This window comes from Harpia harpyja, chromosome 21 (assembly GCF_026419915.1).
Source record: "Harpia harpyja isolate bHarHar1 chromosome 21, bHarHar1 primary haplotype, whole genome shotgun sequence".
NCBI lineage: Eukaryota > Metazoa > Chordata > Aves > Accipitriformes > Accipitridae > Harpia > Harpia harpyja.
In genome coordinates this window covers 4,890,417-4,916,991 of record NC_068960.1, presented here as the reverse complement: position 1 = coordinate 4,916,991, position 26,575 = coordinate 4,890,417, and the positions used below count along the sequence as shown (strand labels likewise).

At 46.9% G+C, this 26,575-nt stretch overlaps 1 protein-coding gene and 1 long non-coding RNA gene across 3 annotated transcripts; both read left to right on the top strand.

The window, feature by feature from the left end:
* The first annotated feature begins 643 nt into the window (after window positions 1-643).
* On the top strand, window positions 644-13,897 carry LOC128134527 (cytochrome P450 3A29-like). 2 transcript variants are annotated; one of them, XM_052772292.1, is made up of 13 exons: window positions 644-787; window positions 1,801-1,894; window positions 3,006-3,058; window positions 4,199-4,298; window positions 4,727-4,840; window positions 5,440-5,528; window positions 6,132-6,280; window positions 6,785-6,912; window positions 7,258-7,342; window positions 8,337-8,497; window positions 8,704-8,930; window positions 10,401-10,563; window positions 12,739-13,897. In XM_052772292.1, the coding sequence occupies exons 1-13, from the start codon at window positions 717-719 to the stop codon at window positions 12,832-12,834; spliced, it is 1,530 nt and encodes a 509-aa protein (XP_052628252.1). In that variant the 5' UTR covers window positions 644-716; the 3' UTR covers window positions 12,835-13,897. The 2 variants fall into 2 exon arrangements, with proteins under 2 accessions (XP_052628252.1, XP_052628253.1); XM_052772293.1 differs by lacking the exon at window positions 10,401-10,563.
* Window positions 13,898-21,624: 7,727 nt separating this feature from the next.
* Window positions 21,625-26,204, top strand: LOC128134528 (uncharacterized). Its single transcript, XR_008232772.1, has 2 exons — window positions 21,625-21,969; window positions 25,781-26,204. It is a non-coding gene; the product is annotated as an uncharacterized LOC128134528 (long non-coding RNA).
* The last annotated feature ends 371 nt before the right edge of the window (window positions 26,205-26,575 follow it).

Sequence of the window (26,575 nt, the reverse complement as noted above, 5' to 3'; positions counted from 1 at the left end):
TGCCGCCACAGGACCGTATCCTTCTCCCCACTGAGTCTGAGGTCCAGAGGGCTCTGCCGGAGGACAACAGACCCCTTTCAGCCCTGGGCAAGTGTTTCCCGGCAGGTCTGTCCCCTCCAGTCCCCTTCCCTCCTGGATCCTATATAGGAGGTGCAGGAGGACAAGATAAATGGGGATGGGAGGGGGAGGCACAAGGGAAGGTCTATCTGCGCAGCCGGGAACCCCCCCGGGGGCTGGGTGGGAGGACAGTAGCAGTTCCTTGGCCCTCCTGATTACATCCCTCAATAAAAGCGACGAAGCTGGCAAAAGCGAGACTGGAGACGGTAAGGGAGAGCAAGTCTGGTTCAGCATCGCTGCTGCTGCTGCAGGAACAGCCGGGGGCTCCCCCTCAGCCCCACGTGAACCTCACAGCTTTCGGGCGAGAGGTGGAAGGGGTTAAGGAAGTTGATGCTCTTAACTATCTCTTTCTCTTGTAAAAACTGTTCTTTCAGCAGTTTTCAATCTCAAGATATGTGGGGCTGCGCATCTTACTGACACCCCAATCCAGGGAGAAACCTGCCCAAGGGTTAAAGTTTGAGCAACCGAGCAAACAAGACAACTCCTCCTTCGTGTCATGTGAGTGTGGCTGCAGCTAAAGGCCAGGGAAAAAAAAATTCATAAACCAAGGCTGCGGCTTCACAGGAGCTTCGTGCTCTCAGGGCAGGCTGGGAGACACGATGGATCTCCTGCCAAACTTTTCTGTTGTCACTTGGCTGCTCCTCATCGTTTTCCTTAGCCTCCTGGTCCTGTAAGTAAAGGCTGGTCCCCAGGGGTGACCGGGGAGGAGGAGAACCCTGTGCCTGCAGCTGGGGAGGGGCTGGGGCCATCACCCTCAGTGTGAAGTGCCCAAGAACATGAATTAGTGTTAAAAAACTCATCCTCGGTCTTCCTGTGCTACCTTCAAGGCAGAGCCAAGGGCTGATAAAGAGGGGCTGGCAAGGCTCCCCAGTGCCCTCCCTGTGCCAGCTGGAAGGGAAGGAGGAAGCTGGGCTGGACAGGGAGGGAAATAAAAAAGGAACTTCTTGATTTTTTTTGCTTATTTCAGCAGATCCAAAAGGAGAAGTAACTTCCATGTTTTTAACCGCAGCAAGCTCTGGTTGGCTGCAAAGGAGATGGGGTGTCCTCGGGCTCTGCAAGCTGGGAGCAGGGCAGTGGGTGATGTCTATGTCTGCCTATGTGCTTGTGCCAGCAGAAGCCCCCATTTAAATAGTTATGTTGGCAAAATTGCCCTTTTGCTTATGTCACTCAGGGGAGCTGTAGTGAGCTATACAAGCAAAAACTTAATTTTGCTATTGTAATTTATGTCCCTGCTCGGCTGCTGTGCTGCTGTGGCTCTACACCTGAGCATCAGAGTAGGTCTTTGCAAAGACAAGCACAAGGGCAGGTTTCAGCTTGAGAACTTAATCTCTCTGAGATCTCTCTTCAGTCAGCTGAGTGACAGTTGTCTGATCTGGGGAACTAAATGAGGCCCCTGAATAAAGACCTGAGGTGCCCAGGTACACCGTGTTTGCCTAGGCTGGGCTGCAGCTCCTTTCAGCCCTTGTCTTGTATGAAAATGTACCCTGAATTATCTTGTACCCCAAGTGATCCTGCATTTACTGCAGGAAGAGAGTATCCTCAGCAGGTCTGCTGCTGCTGGTCCATAATTTCAGCTTTCTCTGGGTGACAGGAACCAGTTATTTAAGCTGTTCGCTGTGCTCAGGATGAAGAACCTGCTCTTTTCATTGCATAAATGCATCTCACATGCTCTTTGCTTGGCAGCTATGGGATATGGCCCTTCCAGGCCTTCAAGAAGCTGGGCATTCCTGGGCCACGGCCTCTGCCATTTTTGGGAACTTTCCTGGAGTACCGGCATGTGAGTACTGCCAGCTGCTGCTCTGTAGCTGCCTTAGGTATTTAATTGTAGCTGGTGCTGGTTTTCCCATCCTTTGGGTATCTCTTTCCTCTGCCCTTGATTCAGCTGGATGGAAATTATGCTTTCAGGTAGGAAGCTCTTTGGACACACAGAGAACACAAAAATTCGGGTTGACCTGGAAGAGGTGTGCTGTGTTTTTCAAGTACTTTGTAATTTAAGTTATTAGTTTCTCCCTAGGTTTCTACCTGCTCCCCAGCAGCTGACGTTCTATTGGAAACAAAGGAAAAAAAATATTGGAGAGATGGCTAAGACTGCTAATTTCTGAGAACTGCATGTTTCTTTGTGCTTTGTGTCATTCCCATGAAGAGACTGAATTAGCCCCAGCAATGCCCCATCCAGCCACTTGCTGTTGGGCCAGCCAGAGACTAAGCCAGACAAATAGATTACTAAATAAAACTCAAATATTATCATGTTATCTAATCTTACCAAATAACTAGGTAGTAGCTGGTCCCAGGCAACTGACTGCAAATGCAGAATAAAATGTATTAGCTTCAGTGAAAGAGGTGTTTTAGCTTGTGTTTTCTGGGTTTACAGCATGCACATGGTCTCTTACTAATGGTTTAGTTGATGCATGGTGAGTGTTATGTGTCCCGTAAGTTTCATCCTTACATGTAACATCAGTTAAAACCTTAAAGGAAACAAAGCAAAACAAAAAAGCCATCGTCACCCCGGTTCAGTGACTGCAGTGGAAGATCTCATGAGGACAAGGCAGTAGCAGCTCTAACTCGTTGAGGACACCCTGGGATCTAGTTCTGCCTGCTTACTCTGCTCACGCTAAAACTGTGTACCCTGTTGTAGCTTGTCTTCATTACATTTTTAGCTCAGGTTGCCTAGTGGAAGTTGAAAGGGCTTTTTTTTCCCCCTTCTCTGCTCTCTTTTTTCCCTCCAGTGCAAATGTCCCCTAAGAGTCTATGCGACTCTTAAGAACTACCATGCACCCCCCAACCCCTACCACTTACAATGGGTCTGTGGGATGCACCGCACTGCCAGCTGTGACCTGCTTTGATCACTCTTCCCTGGCAAACTTCGTTTCCCCTTTCTTCTTTTGCAGGGAGTCCTGAATTTTGATCAGATGTGCTTTGAAAAGTATGGCAAAATCTGGGGGTGAGTTCCTTTCTGCAGAACAAAACTGCCTGTTTGGGGTGCTCCACGGCCCCAAAATAGAATGGAAAGAGGTATGTTGCCACCGTGTCTCAGCACTGTAATTCCAGCAGTGACAGCTTAGAAAAATCCAGGTTCACCACTGGGAAAGTCTCCAGCCGTCTGTCCAAGGCTTCTCTCCTGCTGGGATTTCAATACCACGCAGGGCTGGGATGATGGTGGCCAGTTTGGGGGGTCGTTTGTTTGCATAAGCTTTGAAAATAACCTCCACTGCTTGGTGTCAAACTGAGCCTCATGCCTTTGAAGTGGCTCTTCTGTCTGTCTTGAGCAGAAAGCAAGCTGCAGGCTGCCGCAGTGTTTTTCATCTTGCTCCCTGCTTCTCCCAGAGCTGGGGCACGAGCTACCTTTCAACCTGCCTCCCTCCTCCCTGCTCCCTGCACAGCGCTGGTTTTGTGCAGGGGCCTCTTATCATGCTTCTATTGAGAACCTCTCAAACTGAAGCAAAATTGTTGCACAAAAAAAGTCCTCGGAGGCTTCATGAAACCTAGCACATTTTTTCAAAAGATTAAATGTTCTCAAGCCTCTTGAAGACGGCAGCTTCCCTCGGCTGTGGCCCAAGGCTCCCTGCCCTTTAGCCCACGCCATGGCTTTTAAGTTTTTCTGTCTCTGTTGATTGGAAAATGGAGGAGACAGATGAGTTTTTCCCCTCTCATTGCCTCGTAGGCCAGGCAGGGAAATCTCTTTACCCCACAGGCAGGCTATTCGGTATGGATTTATTGACACCAGCTACCAGTTGCGGAAACAGAGCTCAGACAGCCCAAGTGCAGGGGATCAATGTTGTGGCAAAAGCTGCCTTTTATCTAAACCCTCACTGCTTTGGCAACTCTCTAATACCACAGACGATTGCTAGAAATGCTCATGCTGTCTGTGTTCGGCACTTTATTTCTCTTTCTCCTGTTTTACTACATAATAAAACAGTTTCAGCCTCCTCCCTTTGGCTGTTTTGTCAGAGGGGACTCAGCTGGCCCAAACCCTTTGGGCTCCAACAGTCAATGTGCACGGCTCTGGCCACAGACAAAGCAGGCTGCTTTTGCTCCAACTGACGGTGAGCAATGGACTGACTGTGGATTTCTCTTGGCTTAGGATTTTCGACGGCAGGCAGCCTGTGCTGGCCGTTTTGGACCCCGTCCTCATCAAAAATATCCTGGTGAAAGAGTGCTATGCCATTTTTACTAATCGCCGGGTAGGTATCTAGTGCTGTGCTTTGCTCTCCAGTACAGAGCGCGTGCGGCAAGGAAGAAGGAGTTTCTTCTTGGTTTCTGTCTTTCTTCTCTGAGCCCTTCAGCAAGTAGTTGCTCTGTGTTGTGCCCCGGTTTAATGATGGTACCAACAACAAAACTCTGCTGGGGAGGTGTAGAGGTCACTCGGGCTGGGACTTTGGGACATCAGCCTGGATGTACCCTAGGGCTGATGTCATTTATGCCTCTCACACTTTTGTTTCCATTTCTGTTGTTTGCTGGTTGAGGTAGAGCTGATATGACTTTAGGGACCAAGTCAACACTCTGTGGTGGGGTTTTTTTTGTATTTCTGTCATGTGGAAGGGGGCTGGAAACCTTCACCCATCTCCCTGTATAACCGTGTGCCTTTTGCTGTAACATTCTCCCTGTGCAGAACTTCGGTCTGAACGGGATCCTGGAGTCGGCCCTCAACGTGGCTGAAGATGAGAAGTGGAAAAGGATTCGTACTGTACTGTCTCCAACCTTCACCAGTGGGAAGCTGAAGGAGGTAAAGCAGAGGCCACTGGTACTTTGCATCAATAGCTGGAGGAGGACTGGGACATTTCTGAGTGCAGACCTTCCCCTCAAACGGGGAAGTCGCCCATTTGTCAAGACCACATCCCTGAGCACCTGCGTTGCTGGGTGCAGTTCAGCAACACGATGGCTGTCTACCATCACGGGGAGGGAGTCAGGAGAAGGGTATGGGGGATGAAATGGCACACGAGGTATTGCAAGCTGAGGCTGTTGGCCCTACGACCTGTATTTTCTCCTTGCTAAGCGCATCACTCAGACCGTGGATGCCCATTTTCCATGCTCTCAGGAGCCATGTTCACTCCCAGCTGGAGTGGATGCTCAGCTGGAATGGGAGCTGCGTGTGGATTTTGGGAGGAGAACCTTGCTCAATCATAGTCATATGAGCTCTGTGGACTGGTTATTAAGATGTGAGAAAGCAGAGTCTGAGGCTTGGAAATGGTACCTTCCCCTTGCCTGCCCTTCCTCCACAAGCCAAAGACTTGGCAAGTGGCAGACGGCAGTGCGGAGTTGCCCAGCCTTGTTTGGTGGAGGTGAAAGAGTCGACAGTGCCTTTTGCTTTGATTTGCATTTCAGATGTTCCCTATCATTAATCACTATGGTGAAAAATTAGTGAAAAACATTGAGAAGAAAGTGGCTAATGATGAGTTCGTGACCGTGAAGGAGTAAGTAACTGTGGGGGGCTGACAAGAAAAAGTTTGTATTCGGTGTGGGTAAGGGGCCATTTTGGAGAGCCTTTTCCATGCTGCAGCATAGATCCCTTGTCAACTATGGAGGCAAACTCCATAGTGGTCATGGGCATGGTGTGTTCCTCAGCGGTGGGCTTGCTGTGCTCTGCTCTGCTCAAACGGAGTAACTATGCTCTGTTCCCTGTTTCTTTTTACTGGGGATGAATTTTGAGGAAGGTGTAGGGCCCGTTCCAGAAGCCCCGCAAGATGTGGTATTTGGGGATGTCATTTTTACAATCTCTTTTACAGATGGAAATCAGAATACAGTCTTTGTTACCTCAAACTGCAGTTCAGTGCTTTCCAACTACAGCCTAGGTTTTTGACACTGAGAAAAATTGGGGAGGGTGAATGCAACGGGGGAAACTTGGGAAAATATAATGACGGTTACTACCAGATCAGGACTGGATCTGGTATGTTAGGACTTTGCACTGAGTCCTTGATTAAAAGAGATTCCCTCTCTCAAGGTTTGTTCCTAGGTGGGCTTTTATTCACTACTCTGGTTGGGTTCATCTCATTCACTCTCCCTTCTTCTCTACCTAGCATTTTTGGAGCCTACAGCATGGATGTGGTGGCCAGCACTTCTTTCAGTGTGAATATTGACTCCATGAGCAACCCCAGTGACCCCTTCGTCACCAACATTAAGAAATTTCTCAAATTCAATTTCCTAAACCCTGTGTTTGTATTCTTAGGTATGACACACTTCGTCTCATACAGGCCTGAATCAATCTCAGAGGTGGTGACCACCTGCATTTCCCAGTAGCTCCCTTAGTAGCTTTGAGTCCTCTTTGCCATATGGGAGATGCTCAGCACCTTGCAGGAGTAGATTCACCCCAGCAGATCTGTAGAAACAGTTCCCCAGGGAAACCACAGTCAAGATTTTTATAGCCCATGTGCATCTTTGCAGCACGCTCCTACAAGCAGAGACCCTGTTTGCAGAGACACGATGGAGAGTTTCTCTGTCCCAGGGAGCTGCACTCCGTGTGGCATCGGGGCCATAGAGTGATATACCGAGGAGATTCTCAAGTGCTATTGCATGCCAGCCATGGTTAGGTAGAAAGAGAGCTGAAGGCAACAAAAAGAAATTTTTTGGGCCAGAGTTCAGATTTACCCCTCTCCTTTCTATGCTTTGTGCTGCTTTTTAGTTTCTTGGGCCCCTTTGAGCTAAAATATGTTGTTGTTTTATCTCCTTTTAGTGTTGTTCCCCTTTGTTATCCCAGTGCTGGAAAAGATGAATGTGACTCTGTTACCCTCAAAGGTCATGGACTTCTTCAAGGGCGTCTTCACAAAAATGAAGAAGGAACGAGAAAAGGGCAGCAGCACGGTGGGTCCAGCCCAGGTGGTCTTCTCTCTTCACTGTGTTGTCCTTCTGAGTGCAGGAGGGACCTGGTGGCGACTTCAGAAGCTGTGGTGTATCGCCTACTCTCCATAACAGCTCCCAGCTCATCAGACCTGGGGAGGGCCAGAAACATGCCCTGCCTGGGCTTCCATATGGAGAAAGTATCTGTGTTCACAGAGGGTCTCCAGTGTGAACTTCAAAGTGCACTGAAGCTGTGAGCCTGCTGCTGGGGCTGTGAATGGAGCAGGGCTCTCAGCAAGGAGCTTGTGCTGGGCAAGGTTTGCCTCCTCCCCACCCACATCTTCTCTGACTGCCTCTGTTTCTCCCCAGGACCGGGTTGATTTCTTGCAACTCATGGTTGACTCGCAGAGCTCACGTGACAGCTCCAAGTCTGCTGAGACCGACTCGTACAAATGTATGTCTTGAGATCTGTCCTCCTCTCAGCAGAAAGCATGGTAGTTCCTCGTGTGGTTAAAGAAATGAAGTAGGAGAGGATTTTAGTCATTAATCCTATGGGAGATTCAAGGTCTTAGTAGTGGGGCTGTAATGATGCTTATCACGCATCAGCCATATTTTATTATATCCCATTTCCTGGGATAAATCCAGAGGTCTGTTTGTGCAACAAAGAGCAAACAGAGTGAATATCTCCTTACTCCCTTTTCTTGTTTTATCTTCTCTGAAGGCCAGCGATGTTGGCTGTATTTCATAAAGCACACAAAGCACATACATACGCTGCATGTACCTTGCTCATCTGTAAGCTCATCTCTGATCTGCATCCTAGTTAAACTCTTAGATTCAGAAAATAATGGCTCAGCCAAAGCATAGTCCCAATCCATCAACCTCAATCAAGGCAGGATGCTTGTAAACTTTTGAGGTGCCAGGACAGGGTATTTGTACAGCACCCTGCACTGCAGGCTGCACCCTGGCAATGCTTGGACACTGCTGCTGTACCAGCGTTAAATCCTGAACTGGCCTTATTACCACTGCCACGTTATGCTCAGGGCTACTAATCCCTCAGCAGCACAAGGCTCACCTCATGATTTAGAGGAGCTGCTGGACATCTCTTCATCTCTAACTTTTCCTGGCACGTGCCCTTATTTTTTTGGCCCAGGAGCATGGTCCCAGAAGACAGCAGACACTTTCTGAATCAGGCTTAGGCTGCACATACCTTGATTCTGCTCTTAAAGAAAGCAACTTAACACTGCTGATCTTGACAGCGGTTTTCTGCCTGTACAGCACTGCCAGATCCACCCCTTCGTGGTACGGGAGGGTTAGCTGCATGTTTCCTTTACCAACTGTTAAGTAGTTATGAATACCATTACCTAGACTGACGAGTGGGATCCTGAATTCCCAAGCATTAATCACTGTAGTTTTCAGCTTCTTGCATGCGCTTTTATGCCTCTTTTCAGCATTAAGTGATGAGGAGATTCTGGCCCAGGCTCTTGTGTTTGTCTTTGCTGGTTATGAGACCACCAGCTCCACCCTCAGCTACATATCGTATAACCTGGCCACCCACCCTGACGTGCAGCAGCGACTCCAGGATGAGATCGATGCAAACCTGCCCAAAAAGGTAAAGGAGGGTGGGGAGATGCTGGGGTTGTTCCCACCCGTGCCTTGTAGACCCTCAGCCAAAAGCCAGGTTGGAAAAAAAGCAGAGTGCAGGAGGTGCTGGCACTGAGATTTCCCCTCCTCTGGTCTCCGATGCCCGAAGGGGAAGCGTTGCGGGGGTGTTGGTCAAAGTCCCGTGTTCACAGCCGTCCCGATTCCTCTCCCCAGGCTACTCCCACATACAACGCCATCACGCAGATGGAGTACCTCGATATGGTGGTGAACGAATCCCTCCGGCTCTTCCCCCCCGGGGGCCGGATCGAGAGGGTCTGCAAGAAGACGGTGGAGCTCAACGGTGTGACTATTCCGAAGGGCACGGTGGTCATGGTCCCAGCCTACGTGCTGCATCGTGACCCGGGGTACTGGCCAGAGCCGGAGGAGTTCAGGCCGGAGAGGTGAGGGCCAGGCGGGGGGAATAGCTGCACGCTCAACCTCAGCCCTGGGAGTGGAAATGGCAGTGAAAGTGGGGAATGCATGATTATAACATTTAAATCAGGCATTTATCATTGTCTGACATCTAGTCTCAGCATTACCGTGAGGGGAGTTTTATGATCTACATCCATAAACTGTGCATGGAATTTAATTAACTGCATTGAAGGGAGCGACAGTGAGAGCAGCTCCCAGCAGCTGTAACACTGAGGGGTTTATGGCCAGATATTAAAACAAGAGCCGTTGGGTGACTGGCACAATGCCGTGCAAACCAGCAGTGGAAGGGCAAAGACGGGTAGGAAAAAAACTTCATTTTTCAACTCAAGTTATGAAACAATCCTTGCTTAGGAGTCATGTCAGACCCTGCGAAATGAGGCAATCGCCCAAGGCAGACCTGGGAGACCTTGGGCCTGATAGTCTTCAGGCTGCCACGAAGACATTGAGGGCTGGTCCAGAGAGAGAAAGACCAGATCTGTGCCCTCGCACCAGGAGTTGATATACCCCTGGAAGCTAACCCCGGTGTGGGGATAGGGTGACCTTTGGGACAAAACATGGCAGCAGAATCAGGCAGAAGTTAGGGAGAGGGATGGATGCTGCTGAAATCGCCTATGGATCCCTACGGTCACCTTGTGTTGAACGCAGAAGGAACCACCCAAATGGAGTACTCTGGCAATGGGCAGGTTACACCAGTTGCTCCAGTAGCTGCATCCTTACTCCAGTTGACAAACGGGGCACGGGTAGCTGGGCAGGAGCTCTTTAGGGATCACTTGCCTTGCTGGGAGTTCATCAGAGGGATGTGCTGGCGTCTCAGTAGCAAGACACTTCACTGCTGACTTAGCATGGCTGAGGTTTGTAGCTGGACCTCATGCATCGGGAATGAAAAGCTTTCTGACATGAAAACTAACTGATCACTAAGAAGTATTACTGAAAATGCTCAGTGGCAAATTTCTCTGTGAAGCTGATTGTTCTTCCCTGTTTTTCATGACGAGGAGAGGAATGGCTGGCATGTCTCAAAAGCAACCCTCCCTTTAGTCACGCAGGGGGAGAACGTCTTTGTGTTCGCTCAGTCCTTTGATCTGAAGGGAAGACGTGAAGCTGTAACCTGTGTGGTTTAGGGTTTGAAATCTGGGTTCAGATTTTGAGCTGAGAGGAAGTTCTGAGAAAAGAGTAGTTATGAAATCCATTAGCATATTTCAGGTATTCCCTGTTCACCTGCTGCCCCTGGAGATGCACAACCAACTCCAAAGAGCAGGATAAAAGCAGAGGCATAAGGTATCTATTGAGACAGAAAGAAGGGACTCAGCTGGGTTCTTCTAATGCGCACAGAAACACAAAAAGCTTTTGCCTTCCCAGACCCCTCATCACTTCGGATCTGAAAGCTGACACATCCTGGAACAGTAGCTCTTTCTAACTTTTTTTTTTGTTGTTGTAATCAGGTTCAGTAAAGAGAGCAAAGAGTCTATTGACCCCTACACCTTCCTGCCATTTGGGGCTGGCCCCAGGAACTGCATAGGAATGAGGTTTGCTCTCCTCATCGTGAAAGTGGCTATGGTCGTCCTGTTGCAAAAATTCTCATTCAGAACCTGCAAAGACACTCCGGTGAGGATATGGGATCATGTGTTTCATTATCTGCCCTTTAGTCCCACTGAGATGGTCCTGCGTGCTCTCTTTTGCCTATAACTCAGGACAAACGGGGAACTGTCTCTCATGCACATTAAATCCCTCTCTTCCCCAAGGAGTTCAGAGACCACTAGCTTCAGGACCGCTGAACCTTGTCTGCAGACTGGGGTTTTACTACTTCACACAGAGATCAGGGAGGAAGATTTCACTGTGGCTTACAGAGGCATATGGGAATAACTGTATTTAAATCTTCTCAGTTAATTTAAAAGGTTCACCACAAGTTACTGATACATTTTTTCAAGCCTCTACAGAAGGAAATTTAATGTTGGTGGAAAATGTCAGGCTGAAATCCCTGAAGTCCTCTGCCTCTCTTTGGGTGCACCTAAGTTGTGGGGTGCTCGCTCCCCCATGGTGCACTGCCGGTCTGCCTTGACCTGCCTTAGGAAGACCCTGCTCTAGAGAGCAGAAAGGGAATATCTCCCCCAGCCCGCTCCAAAGCTGCGCTTTGCAACACAAACGTGGCTATTCTCTGTGAGAGGTCCCAAGACGCTAAAATTCGTCTCTTATGGGCCACCAGGCAGTCTCTAAAGGGTAACAATTTTCAAGCAAGAACAATCTGAGCTAAATTTGAATTGGCAACCCTCTCCCTCTTTGAGGCTATGCAGGATCCCACCACGTTTTGGTTTTGCCCGGGATCCCTGTGAACACCACATTCGGTGCTGATGGGTCAGGCCCTGCAAGATGGGGCTGTTTGACATAAAGTAAATGCAATGGCTGTTGGAAATTGTATGATGCCAAGCAAGCCCTCCTGAAAACATGACAACTCCCTATGACTCAGAGGCAGGTAGCACTATGTTTGATGTTAGCTTCCAACCCTGACCCGGCTTTCTGCATTGACTGCTGCAAAAGGCATTGCCATTAATACATTTTGTTCACAAGGCGAGCTTGGGAAATCGGAGCGGGGGGGCAGCAAGTGTATTCAAAGGACATTTGTTGTAAGAAACTGAAAAATCCTTATTAAATTATTACTTGGCACGGGTGCTCAGCTGGAATCTCTGCAGATTCAGATTGCAACTCAACTAGTAACCTGGAGGTGAAAGACTGTAATAGTCCATTAACAATGCAGTGACCTATCCACCCTCCCCCAAGTCTAATGACATTTTTCTAGTCCTCTGCAATCCATAAAATTGATTCTTTTCACAACTGCCTTTAATTAAAAGGAGACAAGTTAAATATGTATTGTATTATTGGTGCCCATAGGTTTATGGGGCTCTTTCAGCCCTTTTTTCTACAGAAGATGTCACGTACATCAGATCAGAGCAGGAGGGAAAAATTCATGCCGGAACATCCCTTTGGAATACGTATATGGAAGCTGCAGCCTCCTCTCACTTATCCACTGATGGCACACTGGGCTCCGAGCCACATTGCTTAAATTTCCTGAAACAAAGCTTACTGGGATATGGGGATTTTAATGTAGCTTGTCGGGCTGGGGTGTATTACCCTTGTCCTGATGGGGAGAAGGAGACCTGGGATATGAGCCGCATCGAATTGATGGAGGAGACTTGGTAAAACACTCTTCCCTCCCCTGCAAGATGACTCCCTCCAACACCAGTTTTAAATGTTCTTTTCATTGAGATTTCCAGCTCACCCCGGGGAGCCCGTCACTTGTCTGTATGAGGATGCTTTTTCTTTGGTACTCCATCTGAGCAGCAATGTTAGTTTCGTTCTTCCTGGAGAGCTTATAGCTCCTCCAGCTCCCATTACGATCTAGCTCCACTTAGCGCCGAGACACTTCACCATTAAACAAAATGGCACTGCATGCCCTTCCTTAGCTGTGGCTCCCCAGATGGATTTTGGCTGGTTTTCCCTCCACATGCAGCCTGTTGATCAGTGCAGGTCTTCCTACCACGCCATGTGAAAGCCAGAATTCACTAACCGGTTCATTCAAGAGCTGGGGGCTACTAAATCCCAGCTCATAGCTGTTTTGCCTGAGCAATAGCGATAGTCCTGCCATAAGTACATCTGTAAGTTAGAAAATGCCTTGAAAACAAGGGGTGGCTGAGACATATGTGGGCTGTAGGGGTCCTGTCAGCGTCATGACTGTCCTTTTTCCCAGCTTATGTGGCTCTTTTGGTCTTTTTCCTCCTGCTCAAGATCCCGCTGGTTCTGGACACGAAAGGTTTCATGCAACCGAAGAAGCCCATCGTCCTGAAGATGGTCCCCAGAGCCCACGCTGATCTGGAGAAGTGAAGGAAGCAGGAACAGATCAGAGACTCTTGCTTGATGGTGCCTCCTCTAACTCTTGAGAGGAGACCCAGACTGATGTGTGCGCTGTAGAAATGTCAGTGGTGCAACCCCCCCATTTCACAACAGGGCATTAGGGGTTTAGTCCAGCATAATTACATGAGCATTATCCTAATGAAAACTAGCCCCAGATCCCACTGTCCCCGATCACAATAGGCATTTTGCAAGACCATTTGCACTCAAGTTATTTGGGCAATTTTTTTCTCTCCCTCTGAAGAGGCACTTTTCTAAGCAATTTGATTCCAGACACTGTCAGTCTCTTCTGGCAGTGTAATTTAAATCAAGATAGGGAGAGCAAATTGCACATAGTTAAGTAATGCTACCATTGCTCCAGTTCCTACTGCCTGCTGGGTGACTCTGTATGTCTTCTGGTTTTATTCTCCTGGGAATGCAGAGTTGTCCGGGGCTATTTCCTCAGCTGTGTGCTATGACCCTAAGCAGTGTTAAAATGATTGCCTCCTTGCGGGAATGAACGCCTGCGGCAAATTTTCTGATGCTCATTTATTGAGATTTTTCTTATGATCTTAGATGGCTTTTGCGTGATTCAGAGTCCAGATGAGTTAACTGGAGGAGCCCAGAGACAAGCAGTTACCCCTAATGACTGAGATTTGCAGAGTGGGAGAGAAGTGCCCCTCATGTGTTTCCTGATTGTTTGCTTATTTTACCGCGGGCGTGCAGCCGTCTCCAATAGAAGGGACTGTCAACACAGGCACCATCTATACTGCTGTCGTGACACCTTTTAGTCTCTGATTTATATTAGGCCATCATAAGACCAACTTAACTGAATTAATAATGATGCAGGGTGCAGCACTGAGAGCCTTCAGATGTCCTGGAGAACCCTATTCTGGAAGAAGGTGTTGCCTTTGGCTATTGAGAGCTGGACAGTCTTGCTAGGCTCTGTCATTTTTTAGACCCTAGAAGATCTGTATGCTCACATTTCATATCATTCCTCCAGAAACTGCTACTGGAGGGCTAACTGCAATAAAAAGCTCACGTACCTCTTCTGTAACCCATTGATGCCAGTCTCTGCTTCTGCTCTTTCCTCCATACACAAGTGAATCCATCTGTACGTCTCGTAAGCCATCGGCCAGAAAACAATGTGGTGCCATCACCTCTCCCAGCTGGGCTTCCTCACTTCTTCGGTGGGAACCTCAACGGATCCTCAAAAATCAGTGCCACAGAGTGGAGACAGAAGTTCTCTTTTGCAATTCATCCTTTCGCCGTCACCCTGTAGCACCACAAATTACTGAGGATGTGGTCTTGCTAGTCTCAGGCAAGCATTTGTCTTTCTGTGAAAGTAGAGGGGTTTGATTCCAGCATCTGCTCCATGCTGCAGAGCAGCTGACCTCATGCAGGGTTCAAAGTGCTCTCCATGCTCTCTCCTAAACCTCTCATGCACCTGCTTTTTTTGTACCTTTCTACAGGAGGATGTCTTCTGCTTCCAAACTGTCAGATTTCAGCACTGGGTGAAATACTTGCATGTGCATATACATCCAACCCAGCCACTAGTGTATATATTGGTGCTTGGATTCCTGGGAGGTGAAAACTCATTATATCCTGAATGAATCCCTAAGTGTATCATCAGTAGTAAAAGCTGCTTCTGGAGATGCGGACTGTAAGATACAACAGTCCAAAATAAGTGGCTGAGCGGAGTCATTGATGGTGTGAAGTGGTTCTTATTGCAAAATTGGGCTTAGGAACTTTATTCGCTACATAGCAGTGTTTATATTTCTTTTATATTCTTTTATATACAGATAGATATATTATACATATATTATTATATATTCTTTTTATGCTTTCTTTCTATACTTTTTAGGAATTGAGTAGAAAACCCCAAAAGAGCCATAATAACCTTTCTGCAGCAGATTAAATTCCCCAGCAAAAGACACCCTTGACTGGAAGTGTAGAAGAGTAAGGCTGCTTCTCTAGAGAGTCACCAAAGAGCTGGGTGGGAGGGTCAGAAAATTCCCGGCAGCTCGGGCAGCCACGGCTTCCCCTTCTGCCTTCGTAACCTGCAGCAGCGCAGCTCCTTTCTGCCACCAAGGTACCAAAGTGACAATTCATCTTCGTTTTCAGCTGTTACTGTCCCCTTTTTTAAAGCCATGGCACTGTGTTTGACTGTGATGGCACATCTCAGGGGAGAATGACAAAATATAGAAGCAGTCAGACCCCTGGAGAACAAACAGCCAAAAAGTGACCGCACCGTCACAGCAGTTCATAAAAAGGGGCATGGAAAATCCTCAGGTCTCTGCCTTGAGAGGTGACCATGAAGATGAGGGTGACAAAGTCACACACAGTGTCACAGGTCAGGGATGTATTAATGACCTTGCTGGAGCGAAGGCCGTAGCTTGCCTGGTGGCAGCAAGGGAAGGGTTTTGCCTCCTCGCTCCGTGCCTGTGTTGGAATTAATCAGTCGCGTACAAATATCAACACTACGGAAAACATCCTTCAGGATAATCTCTCTCACAAAGCTGCTTAACATTTTGGTAATATACAGTTCACTCGCAGATGTCAAAGGATTTCAGCCTCTCTCATCTCTGTTCAAAGGCATCTTCATCTGATGGCACCCCGTGCCGATGAAGCGGGTGAGCAAGCTGCTGCGACCAGCAACGCCGACGTACCCGCGGAGAGACCAACCAGTGAACACGCAGCACTGTTTTATCTCCTGGCATCTGCACGGGATTCCGGCAAGGAACAAAACAATGCCGAGGTGTGCCAAATCTCAGCTTCATTTTGCTGAATTCAGTCATGCTTAAGAGCAGAAAGTGCACACCTTCATCGGTTCCCACTTGTCTTAGAGGGAGGTTTGCCATCAGGTTTTGGCTTTGTGGAGTGGCTGGAGGGGACCTTGCAGTGGGGAATCACTCGGATACAGTGAGTTTTCCAGCAGGCACAGCACACAGGACACCGTTTCTTGGCTTTATTCCAGACCGAGCAGCTATCTGGGGGTTGTTCTATGTGAACCCCTTCTGGTCCGATTTCCAGAGGTAAAGAGCGTGCACCGCTCCCCCAAAGTGAAATAAAGCTGTGCTCTTCAACAGCCACGTGCCTCAGTTTACATGCCCGTGAAATTGTTTTAAAAATTATTTACAGTTAGGCAATAGTGAAGTTTGGTGTGCGTCCACCTTATGCCATGCTTTGATTCAGATCACAGCGTGACCAAATGGGTTTCCTTTTGGATGACACTAAAGCAGAAGTGCTTCAGGAGCTCATCTAACATACTCCAGCTGCTGACAGCTTGAAGTAAGTCCTCTACTCCCCCTAAAAAACATATAGGATGAATATAGGGCCCTCAGCATCAACTCCTTTGCTCTGCGTATCCCCCTCCTATAGCACAGCACTGCTTCCTAAATGCAAACACAGCTTCAGCTTAGCAACAGCTCCTTCCGTAAGGGTAGTCCACCACCAAGTTGCATCATTCCAATCTGGCCCCATTGACTCATGCTTCAATTATTTAGGCTGGTTTCAAGCGAGAGCACCCACTTGCACTTAACATGGTGCTCGCTCATTGAAGTGGTATCGCTGCCAGGCTTAACATGCGCTCGAGTGCTTTGCTCTCGGTCTTCTCCCATCGCTGTGCAAGCTGGCAAGCGGGAGGTCTCAGGCCAGTCCCGGGTAGAGTGGTCGTGCCTGCCACAATTTGCAAGATGCTTTGAGCTTTCCTGACCCTGACCCAGGCTTGCATAGAGGTTGTCTGTATTATTGCTGCTGGTGCTGTACCGGACCCGCTGCTGAAGAGAGACAGGCCTCCAGACGCTCTTATTGAATGCTCCATTCGGTTAAAATCAATGGAATCATCAGCCCACAGAGTCTGCCCAAAGGTCAGGAAGCAGTGATTTTTTCCTGCAGCAGGTTTGGTCCTGAGCTCTTGTTTTAGTGTGAGGATCGCAAGCAAAAGCACTTCAGCAGGTAGGTTATGAAAGTGTTGTGACTGCTAGTATTAAGCTGACAGGCTAATGTAACAAGCGCATAACGAGGTCTCCTAAAATAGAGACGTAAATTCTTTGCGGCGCTCGTTTCTTGGACAACTCAAAAACGAGCTGGTGATGGACACGGTGCAGGCTGGGCTGGTGTCCTGCAAGGCAAAATGCAGAAGAGCCTTGAAGAGGAACCCACCAGCGTGGAGGAGGTGAAGGATACCAGGAGAAGGGAGTGCCAGACCACGGGCCAGGACCAGGTGGGGACAACCCCTCTTTCCCACCCCATTCCACCCCATGGTCCCAAATTTCTCTTCCCCCCCCAGCCTGTGCCCATCCGTCTGTCGCACAGAGACACCTCTGTGGTTCCTCAGTCCCACGTGTGCCAGCAGCAGTCATCTCCAGAGTCAAAGGACACAATGGCAGAAGGACCTCATCTTTACCCCTCTAATCACTCAGGCACACGTACGCTATCAGCTGGACACATGACATACCATGGACTAAATTTGCAGAAACACTTTGAGCTTTCATTTTTAAGTCCAGTGATTCAATCCCCCACAGAGCTAAGGTAAGCGGCTGCGATGCTGCTTCGGTGAATTCAAGGCTTCAAGTCAAACAGCAGTCATTTAACCACGCTTTTAAAGTTCATATCATTTGAATGTCATATGTCAAACTGATGCTACTTCCAATGAAGGCCAATAGATGTTTATTCCCCTCGCAGCTGGCCAGCAGTCTGACATTCATTATTGAAGCCTTGCAACTGCCAGGGATTGAAGCTACCTGTAGGAGTGCGTCTATCAAAGCCTTCCACCTTTTAAGGGTTATTCCCTGTAATATCAGCTCATACATTTTAGTTCAGGCTCGTTTTACAGCTGCCATAGGTCTGCAGTTGTTTTTTCCTATGGCTGGTGCAAGGTCAGGCATCGCTTTTTGCCCATTCCCTCCAAAATTATGTCATTACCTCATTTTTCATGGCTTCTCCTGGGTTCAGACTCGCTGTCACTGTGCACCAGCCCCTGAGATTTACGATATGAATGTTCCTCTGCTTGGTCTTGTGGCTGTGGGCAGTGGCCAACCCACAGGACTACAATGCTGGTGGCCCAGCTACAGCATCTTGATGCAGCTCCAGCCCTCCTTGGAGCCAGCACTGCAAATTCTGTTTCTGAGGAGTAAGCTCATGCATGAAATACCTAATATTTTGTAGCTTATCGGGCATTAAAATGTTCAACTGGCTGCAGAGGAGTTTACAAAAGGAAAAAAAAGACAACAGAGATGATCAGATTAGTTTGCATTTAGACATTGCCCTGAAAGTCACAGAGCAATTTACACCTGTACGAATAGTCTGCAGAGTTATATTGAATCAGACCTGGAGCATTTTACAGCCACTTTGCATGAGCATAAATGATAACATAAGGTGCAAAGGAAACAGCCAGCCGGACAATTACAGAGCGTCTTCACACGCCTTATTAATCCTCATTACAGCCCTCTGTGCTGAGACTCGGCATCTTCCTTTCCCCGACAAGGGCCGGGGAGGCTGTGGAGCCAATTAAGCCACCTGCCAAACTTGCGGTGTCTGACTGCTGGTATCAACGTGTCCTTGGTCCTGGAGAGCTGGATGCTCCTTGCCAGTGCCTGAGATGCATCTTGCTAAATTATAGTGATGGAAATCTCAGCTGCCTCCTGTCCTGCCAGGCTTCTGAGCAACGTGTGATGTCACGCTCAACTATATGTATGTCTTTTTGTCTATTTTTTTTTTTTTTAAGTTTACCTCCATAGGTATCTCAGGAAGGAGGGGTGATGTTCATCCGAAAGACCACGAGCCCAGTTCCTTGCCTGTGCTGATACGCCCATGAAACAAGTCCAGATGCTGCGTGTGCATGCAGGGTCATGAGCCTCAGGATGCAAAGAAGTGGGCTAAAAAAGGATTATTCAGCCACTCTCGGAGCAAGAGGCTGGAAGCACTGTCAGCACGTGTCTGAGCCGTGCCTGTGCGCTCAGGTTAATGACCCAATATACAGCTGCCAGCATCGCTCTGCATCTACAGTAACGTTTCACGAGCTGTGTGATTGTTTGCTGTAGCTCTCACATTTATGCCTGATACTGAAACTCCTTAAAAGAGAGCAGCTACTCAGTGTTTCTCAGCACTCCCAGAGCTCTCATCCCGCTTCCCACTCAGAGCCTCCTGCTTAAAAGCTGGTAGACCTGAACTTTTCCCGCTGAAGATGACAAGAAAGACCTGGCAAGTGTTGAGCTACGCAGGCAGGAGACAGCCTGAATAGTTAGTCCGGTTGTATGCAGTTGGGAGACTGGCTGTCTAATATTCTTTCTGGGAATCTTATTAATGTTATCTTATTATTTCATAATAGATATAGCCCATGTGCTAGTGCTGGCAGGCTGTAATTGGGCTTTGCCAGGGAATTACTCATATTTTTCATTCTTGAAGGAAAGAAGAGCGTATTCAGTTATGCTAACGATCTCATTTTTGTGGATTCCATTCACTTGATATGTCTCGCTCGTGAAGTATTACAGCTAGAGCGATGATTTCTCACTCAAAGTAAACGTCGGGGTGTCTCGAAGCAAATGCTCTCCTCTCCAGGCGCTGAACGGATGCCTCCGCCGCGTTTGCCTCTCCTTCGGCAGCTGCAGACTCACCCAAAGGTGGTTTTTTTTGCAGAATAGGTTTTGCTGACAGCGATTCACATCTTTCCCTCTCGGTGCCTCGGGGTGCTGTGGGAGACGTGGAGCTCTTTGAAACGGGGCGGGGGGGGGTGGAAAAATACGTTATCTATTGCTGCTTTATAAATCCTTTCTGCCTATTTAGTAACCCTTGTTTGGGCCTTTTGGGGTGGCTTGTAAAACACTACAAGAGGTAGAGTGTCTACCCAAGTTCTTAGCTGAGGGGTTTTTTAACTCTCCGCAGGGTATAAACGATAGCTTCAGCCACGGAGAACCTTCCTCCCCATACTTACAATTACTCTCCTTTGTGTGCGTATCAAAGCACAAGCAACATATCCTCGTCAATAAAAGCCCTTTCTAATTCTTTTTTATCCTCCCCAGGGGAGTCCTTAGAGCCCTGTGGAACCTCGAGCAGCCCTTTAATTCCTCCCGCTTTGGTCCTCGCCGCTGCTTGGGGCCTGTTGTTGTAGCAGCCGCACCGGCTGTGAAAAATGCTGCTCCTTAATCGAGCAGAGCGGTGGCTGCTGGATGACACAAAGCATTACCTGCCCACGGGGACCCAGCACGCTGGCTGTTTCTGCAGCGTTATCAGAAATGTTTCCATGCATTTGTTTATAAAATGTCTTTATCCAGCCAGGAGAAATGTCCCTTGAAGTCAACTAACCAAATAAATAAATAACAGTCAAAGACAATACAGCGAAAAAAAGTTTCTAGAGGGAAATAAGTGATGGATTGAAAGAGATTTGAGGCTGTTGTGTCGTACAACTCGGTGCACAATGTGACAGGAGAGAGTCCTCACCGCGCTGCTTCCTGGTCTTCCATTTTAAATGAAGTCCTAAAAATGCTGATTTAAAAGGGTTGAAGAGACAAAATAAAATAGCCCGATGTACACTGTGGACATTTTTTAGACCTTCTGAACTTTTTTCATAATACATCTGCTGGTAGCTGTGTCAAAATAAAGCTCTTTGACCAAAGTGCAGGAGGGATGCTGGAGCTACTGGAAGTTTTTCAGCGTGTTCATGTAGAAATCTGAGCAAAGAGAGGAATGATTTCACTTTTCACATATAATAATAGCAAACAACAGGAATCCTGACCTGGAATTTGTCTTTGCTTTCCAAGAGCGTCCCTGAGCAGTCTGTGGAGACCAGAGGAAAATGTTGATTAATACCACCCTTAATGAAAATAAACACAGGCCAAAATTCCAGGCACCATGATTGCTTCTCAAAGCATCCAGGGATAGCAACAGATGCAATAAAGCAGAAATCCACTTTGGCTGCCAAGGGATAATGTTTCCTACTTCAGACCCAAGCCTGGGGGGGGTGTGGGAGAACATACCACCCATAGCAGCAGCCCGTGACCTTGAAGCTCTCGTGTGTTTGAAAAGCCATCTCAGAAATGCAGCAGACCTGAATGCTCCCAAGGGCAGCTTCCCAGCCCCTGCAAAGGGTCTAATATCATCTGCTGACTTGCATGGGACCTGGATACTGTTCATGTTCTTCGGCTTTTCCCATCTGCATATTTATCTCATTGATTTGACCAAAGGAATTACAGAATTGAAAGAAAATTAATAGTTCCCTACCCAGCCAGCATTTTATTTTGATTCATTCCATTCTTGTCACTTTGAGTGAACTAAATAATTAATTGTGTTACCGAAAATAATTAGGGCTAATATCACGCAGATTACGCTAGCCAGTTCTAACAGTAATGGTGGTAAGAACATCTAAATAACCTGATATTTAATTGTAGTCTGGCTTGTTTAGTGATGTACAGGTTTGGGGCTTTCTCTTGCTCCAAATTTTGGCCAGCTACACTGATGAAATGAGAACTTTTTATAGCTAGTGTTCAAATTATCAAACACTTGCCTAAAGCAATCCCATTGATCAAGTGTATCATTTGTAATACAAATGTTTTTATTAGGAGGCTTTGTTCAAGATAAATGAAGGATCAAATTAACTGGAGATTGGATTGAGTAGAAAATGCTGCAGCTGGATAATTTCAAGCACTGAGGCTGAACATTTCTTTCAAACGATGAGAAGTCATCAACTAAGTCTTAATATAAAACACGCACATGCAGAGGCATCTCTATTGATTCCTCTCATTGCTATGGCACGCTTTATACAAAACACATTTGGGTTTTGTAGGATAGGCTACTGTCCTGGTTTCAGCTGGGATGGGGTTAATTTTCTTTCTAGTAGCTGGTATAGTGTTATGTTTTGGATTCAGTATGAGAAGAATGTTGATAACGCACTGATGTTTTCAGTTGTTGCTAAGTCATGTTTATACTAAGTCAAGGATTTTTCAGCTTCTCATGCCCAGCCAGCAAGAAAGCTGGAGGAGCACAAGGAGTTGGGAGGGCACACAGCCGGGACAGCTGACCCAAACTGGCCAAAGGAATATTCCATACCACGCCCAGTATATAAACTGGGGGAAGTTGGCCAGAGGGGGTGGATCGCTGCTCAGGAACTAACTGGGCATCAGTCGGCAAGTGGTAAGCAATTGCATTGTGCATCACTTGTTTTGTATATTCCAATTCTTTTATTATTATTATTGTCATTTTATTATTATTATCATCATTATCATCATTGTTATTATTTTCTTCCTTTCTGTCCTGTTAAACTGTCTTTATCTCAACCCACGAGTTTTACTGTTTTTCAATTCTCTCCCCCGTCCCACTGCGGGGGGGGAAGTGAGCATGTGGCTCTGTGGTGCTTAGTTGCTGGCTGGAGTTAAACCACCACAGCTACAAACCCATCACCCCGCCGCAGCTAAAGCAGTCTGAGTTTTTATTCTGGCCAAAATTAGGAATACTATCAAAATACCAACATGCACCAAAACTCTCTTCTCGTTCCCTCATTTTTCACCCACATTCTGCTGCCTCTGTTACCACCCAGTGAAACTCCTCGTGCAGCTCTGCTCTTAACGCAAACATCTCCTTTGCATCCAGAATGGGGCAATCATTTTCCTCTTTTTAGGAAGGAAAACCACTAGAAGAGAGCCAGCGCAAGTATTTAACTGTTTACCTCTTCCAGCATTCCTGGTAGCACAGCAGGGTCTGGACATGATTGAGAGTTTATCCATGACCAGCCAGTGGAAAACGACCGCGTGAGTGAAATGTTGTTACTTTATATATAGATATATAGGTATATACACACACATTTTAGTACAGTTCGAATTAGAAAAGTTATTTGGGATTACATTTTTTTGGCTGTCATGTAGAGCTGTAGATATTAAGTAGTTGCTTTCTGAAATAACTCTCCCTTCTCTACACCCCGCTCCCAGAGCAACGTGTAAAGTGTTTGCTGATACAAGAATTACAGATGTTGGAAGAGCTGCTATAAAACCTCCCAAGATTTACATCTCCTCCGTGATGTTTCTCTGCGGGCTGACTTCACAGGGAGAGGTTTTACAGGCGTTCAGGATCCTTTTGAATGTATCTCCAGAGGCCTTTGCAATAATCGGAGGAAATCCCGTGAAGCCCATCAGATAAAATACACAGAGTTAGGAAGGGAGCACGGAGGTCAGTTAGTCCCCATGGACAAACTATTTTGGGCTTATTCAGGGACACAAGGCCAAGTTTCCAGCTCATGCTGAGCACTGGCTTCGTGAAGAGCTCCAGATGCTTGCAGCCTCCCCGCAGCTCCAGTTTGGTCTGGCTTACAGCATGAAAATAAATGTAAATCTCCTAAAACTGCTGGGTTTCTTCTAAATTTGGGGTAGGGAGGAAAGTTCAGCTCTTATACCTGGATCTAACCACTCCTAACACCCGTCCCAGTGCTCCACTGCTGTGCCAGACCGGTGCTCAAGATGTGAAATATGCAGCACAGCTTTTAGGGAGAATTATTACTTTATTCATTACTTCAGTGAAAGAAGTAATGAGCCCAGGTGGAATTACAGGTGGTAATGAAAAAGAGAGACTTGTCTTGCTCAGATATCATTTCTGGCCACTTCAACTATATGTATATGTATGTATGTATACATATTTATATGTATGCAAGTACCATTTGTGTGTAACATGTATATATGACAGCTATACAAAGGATTACATATATATAAGTTTGTCATGTTACATCCATATTTTGGAGCTGCAGGCTCTGGGTTGTGAGGGCTTGTATTTTGCTTTTATGCTGTGGCCAATAATAGCTTATTGCCCTCATCGTAAGGTTTAAAACCTGTAACCATTAAATTTGCTGAAGAGGCTTAAACTTCACTTTGGAAAACTGCACTGTGTTGGTGTGAGGCGTATTTTCTCCAGAAGAACTACAGCTATTGTAATAAAAACAAGCAAACAATCAAATTTATAGGTTATATTTAAAGAGATGGGGAGTGAGAGAAAATTAACCCCTCTACGCTGTAGCCAAGGCTTCAGCACAAGGACATTGCCGCTGCCTGCCCAGGAAAGTGAGGGATGAAAGCGACGGCATGTATTGATAATGGGTAACTTGGTATGAGTCAAGCCATTTAATTTCTATAGGGAACCCAGTGACTGAAAGCAGCACTAATACTAGTTAATCCCTGTCCCTCTTTTCTGTCTCCTAATTTCTCACCGCTCGGCGCTCTTTCTTCCTTTCAGCTTATTTCCACTGCGTGTGTATGTCAATACACCTCATGCTACACGCACTGAATACAGGTAATATCCTGCAGATTACGTTATTGTCTGTCTTAGCCTGTATTACAGTTTATACCACTGTGTTTATCTCTGCTAATTCTGAAACAACTTATATAGTTAATTTAATTACTATTTTAGCAATTTACCACAAGAAAATCTAGATTTTTCATCAGACTTGTGGGGTTGGGGTTTTTTCAGGTGAGATTTTGCAGCATTGCATCCCTGTTCGGTTCCCAGGGCCGTTCTCAGAGGACAGGATCTGATGGGATATATGCTCTCCCCTGCCTCTTTTCTCAGTCTGGTCCCAGGTACCAGGACAGATAAACTCAAAGGGGAGCTTAAGTTCATGCCCCTCATAACTGTCCTCATTTCAGGAAAGCTGACCCACCTTGATTTCACCAGGAATTTTCTTTTTGGTTTGGTTTAGTAGGTAGTCTGATTTCAGGGGGAGAAAAGCATGCTCTACATTTAGAAATGACCCATGTTTGGCCACCCAAACAATATAACAGCTTTTCGACTCTTTTCTGTGTTGGGAAATCTCAGTTCAGTTCAATGTCCCGCCTCTGTCTCCAGCATCTCCTGGAAAAGCCATGGAAGTGAGTCATGGGATTGCTTCACCCACCACAAACTTTACTGACTGCTGCTGTTGTGAAAAGACGTTTCCCCATCTGGGGCAGCAGCTGGGCTGCTGCGTGTGGTTGAAACTGCCTGTGAAAGCAGAGGATGTCTGGGAGACAGGCTGATACAACACAGTTTCAGGCAGGAATGCATCTGAGGATGGAGTTTGGCAGGGAAAGCTGAAAAGGGGAAAGTGTGCATAAGTTATAGGAACAAAATCCTGATTTTTCTCGTATTGTTTTCAAAAAGAGGATGATATTTCTGGGGGAAGTGCCAGGATTTTCAGTACCTGGTTTTCTTTTCTGAGTGTCAGACAGGCCTGCCCAACAGGCATAGTGGTGAGGTTTAATTGATCATTTTCGAGAAAAAGTGCTCCCAGTTGCCAAGGAGGCCCGACTGTATATGCTGGTTAAGAGCAGGCAGTACTCATCTGATCATCTATGTTCACATGCATTAATAATAATAATAATAATAGGAGAGCTAACAGAGGTTCTCCTTAGGATGGAACAATAAAAAAATATATGGCTTGGTGCAAAATAGTTCTGACTTCTGCCTGAGCTTATGGACATGAACTCTATCCGATCAAAGAAACACGGTAAAACCATGCTCAACTGGTGACAAAGAGATGGCTGGGAGGGGGGAGAGCCTTTAGTTGGCCAAGAGATTGTAAACTCTTGAACAGAGGAGCAGAGTCTTGGCAGACTGAGGATCAGCCAGGTCACATTGGAGGCCAGTGGACTTCAGACTTGGTCCTTGCTGTCATGAGAAGCATAATCTCAGTGCTGCTGAGGTTGATTTTACAGGCTCAAGGATTTCGTTATTCAGCATCCACTCCATCTGCTTTACTGAAAATGTGTGCAAAGAGTAAACATGACAAGGAATTTGTTTCCAAGAGACTGATATTTTAGGATGGATTAAGAAATAGAAGTACCCTCCTTTCCCTGGAGAGTGAGGCAGGCTAGCTCTGCTTCTTGGCTCTGGTGTCCTCCATGCTGGCCAGTACCATGGAGCAGAACAGAAAATGGTATCACAACCGTCACAGCCTTTGGGATTTATTTCTCTGCTTTTCCTACAGACCCCGTCAATCCAAACTCCAAAAGAAAACAAGTTCATCAAATGTCATCTCAAGAATATCCATCTGCATCCAAGCCACATGAGTGTGAGAAATGACTTGTCGGGCAATACTACAGCTAGCGTTCGCCTGTTCCGATCCATCTCCTGTCAGCTTTCACACCCCTGTTGACAAACTGAATTTCACCTTGATTTCATCTTTCCAGATAATACAGATTAACTGGGAGCTGGGTCATTTTTTTTGTTTGCTTTGAAAGCATGCAGAAAGAGAAATCCTACAGAAGAGATACAGATGTTGTCTGAGAGAATCCTGCCCTCCTAGTAAGCGATTCAGACCAACGGATTGCTGGAAACAGAGACACCAGGGTTACCAGCAACTTCTGTAAGACTTTGAGAGCAGTAAATGTAAATGCTTGTGTTATTATGCTGTTTTAATCCTGTTTTCACATCTCCCAACTAGCATCTCCCCTGTAGCAGGGTTACAGTCTCCATCTTCTCGTGTTCAGCCTGGCACGGTTGGCTGAGATGCTTCTCGAAGTGACTCTAGGAAATCCCTGAGCATCTCATGTGGCCTTGTGTGCAAGCAAGGACAGGCAGCCCACAGCTCAGGCAGGCAAGAACGGAGCTGGTGGCTTCATATCGTGGAACAAAACCATCTGTATTACGCTGTACTCAGTATGTATTGCTGTATACACGTTCACCGGTGAGGAGAGATCATTCCCTCTCACTCTATCCAGAGAAAGAGACGTAGAGAATGGAGGCTGTGATGAGATAAATGGTTATTATGAGGTATAGGCAT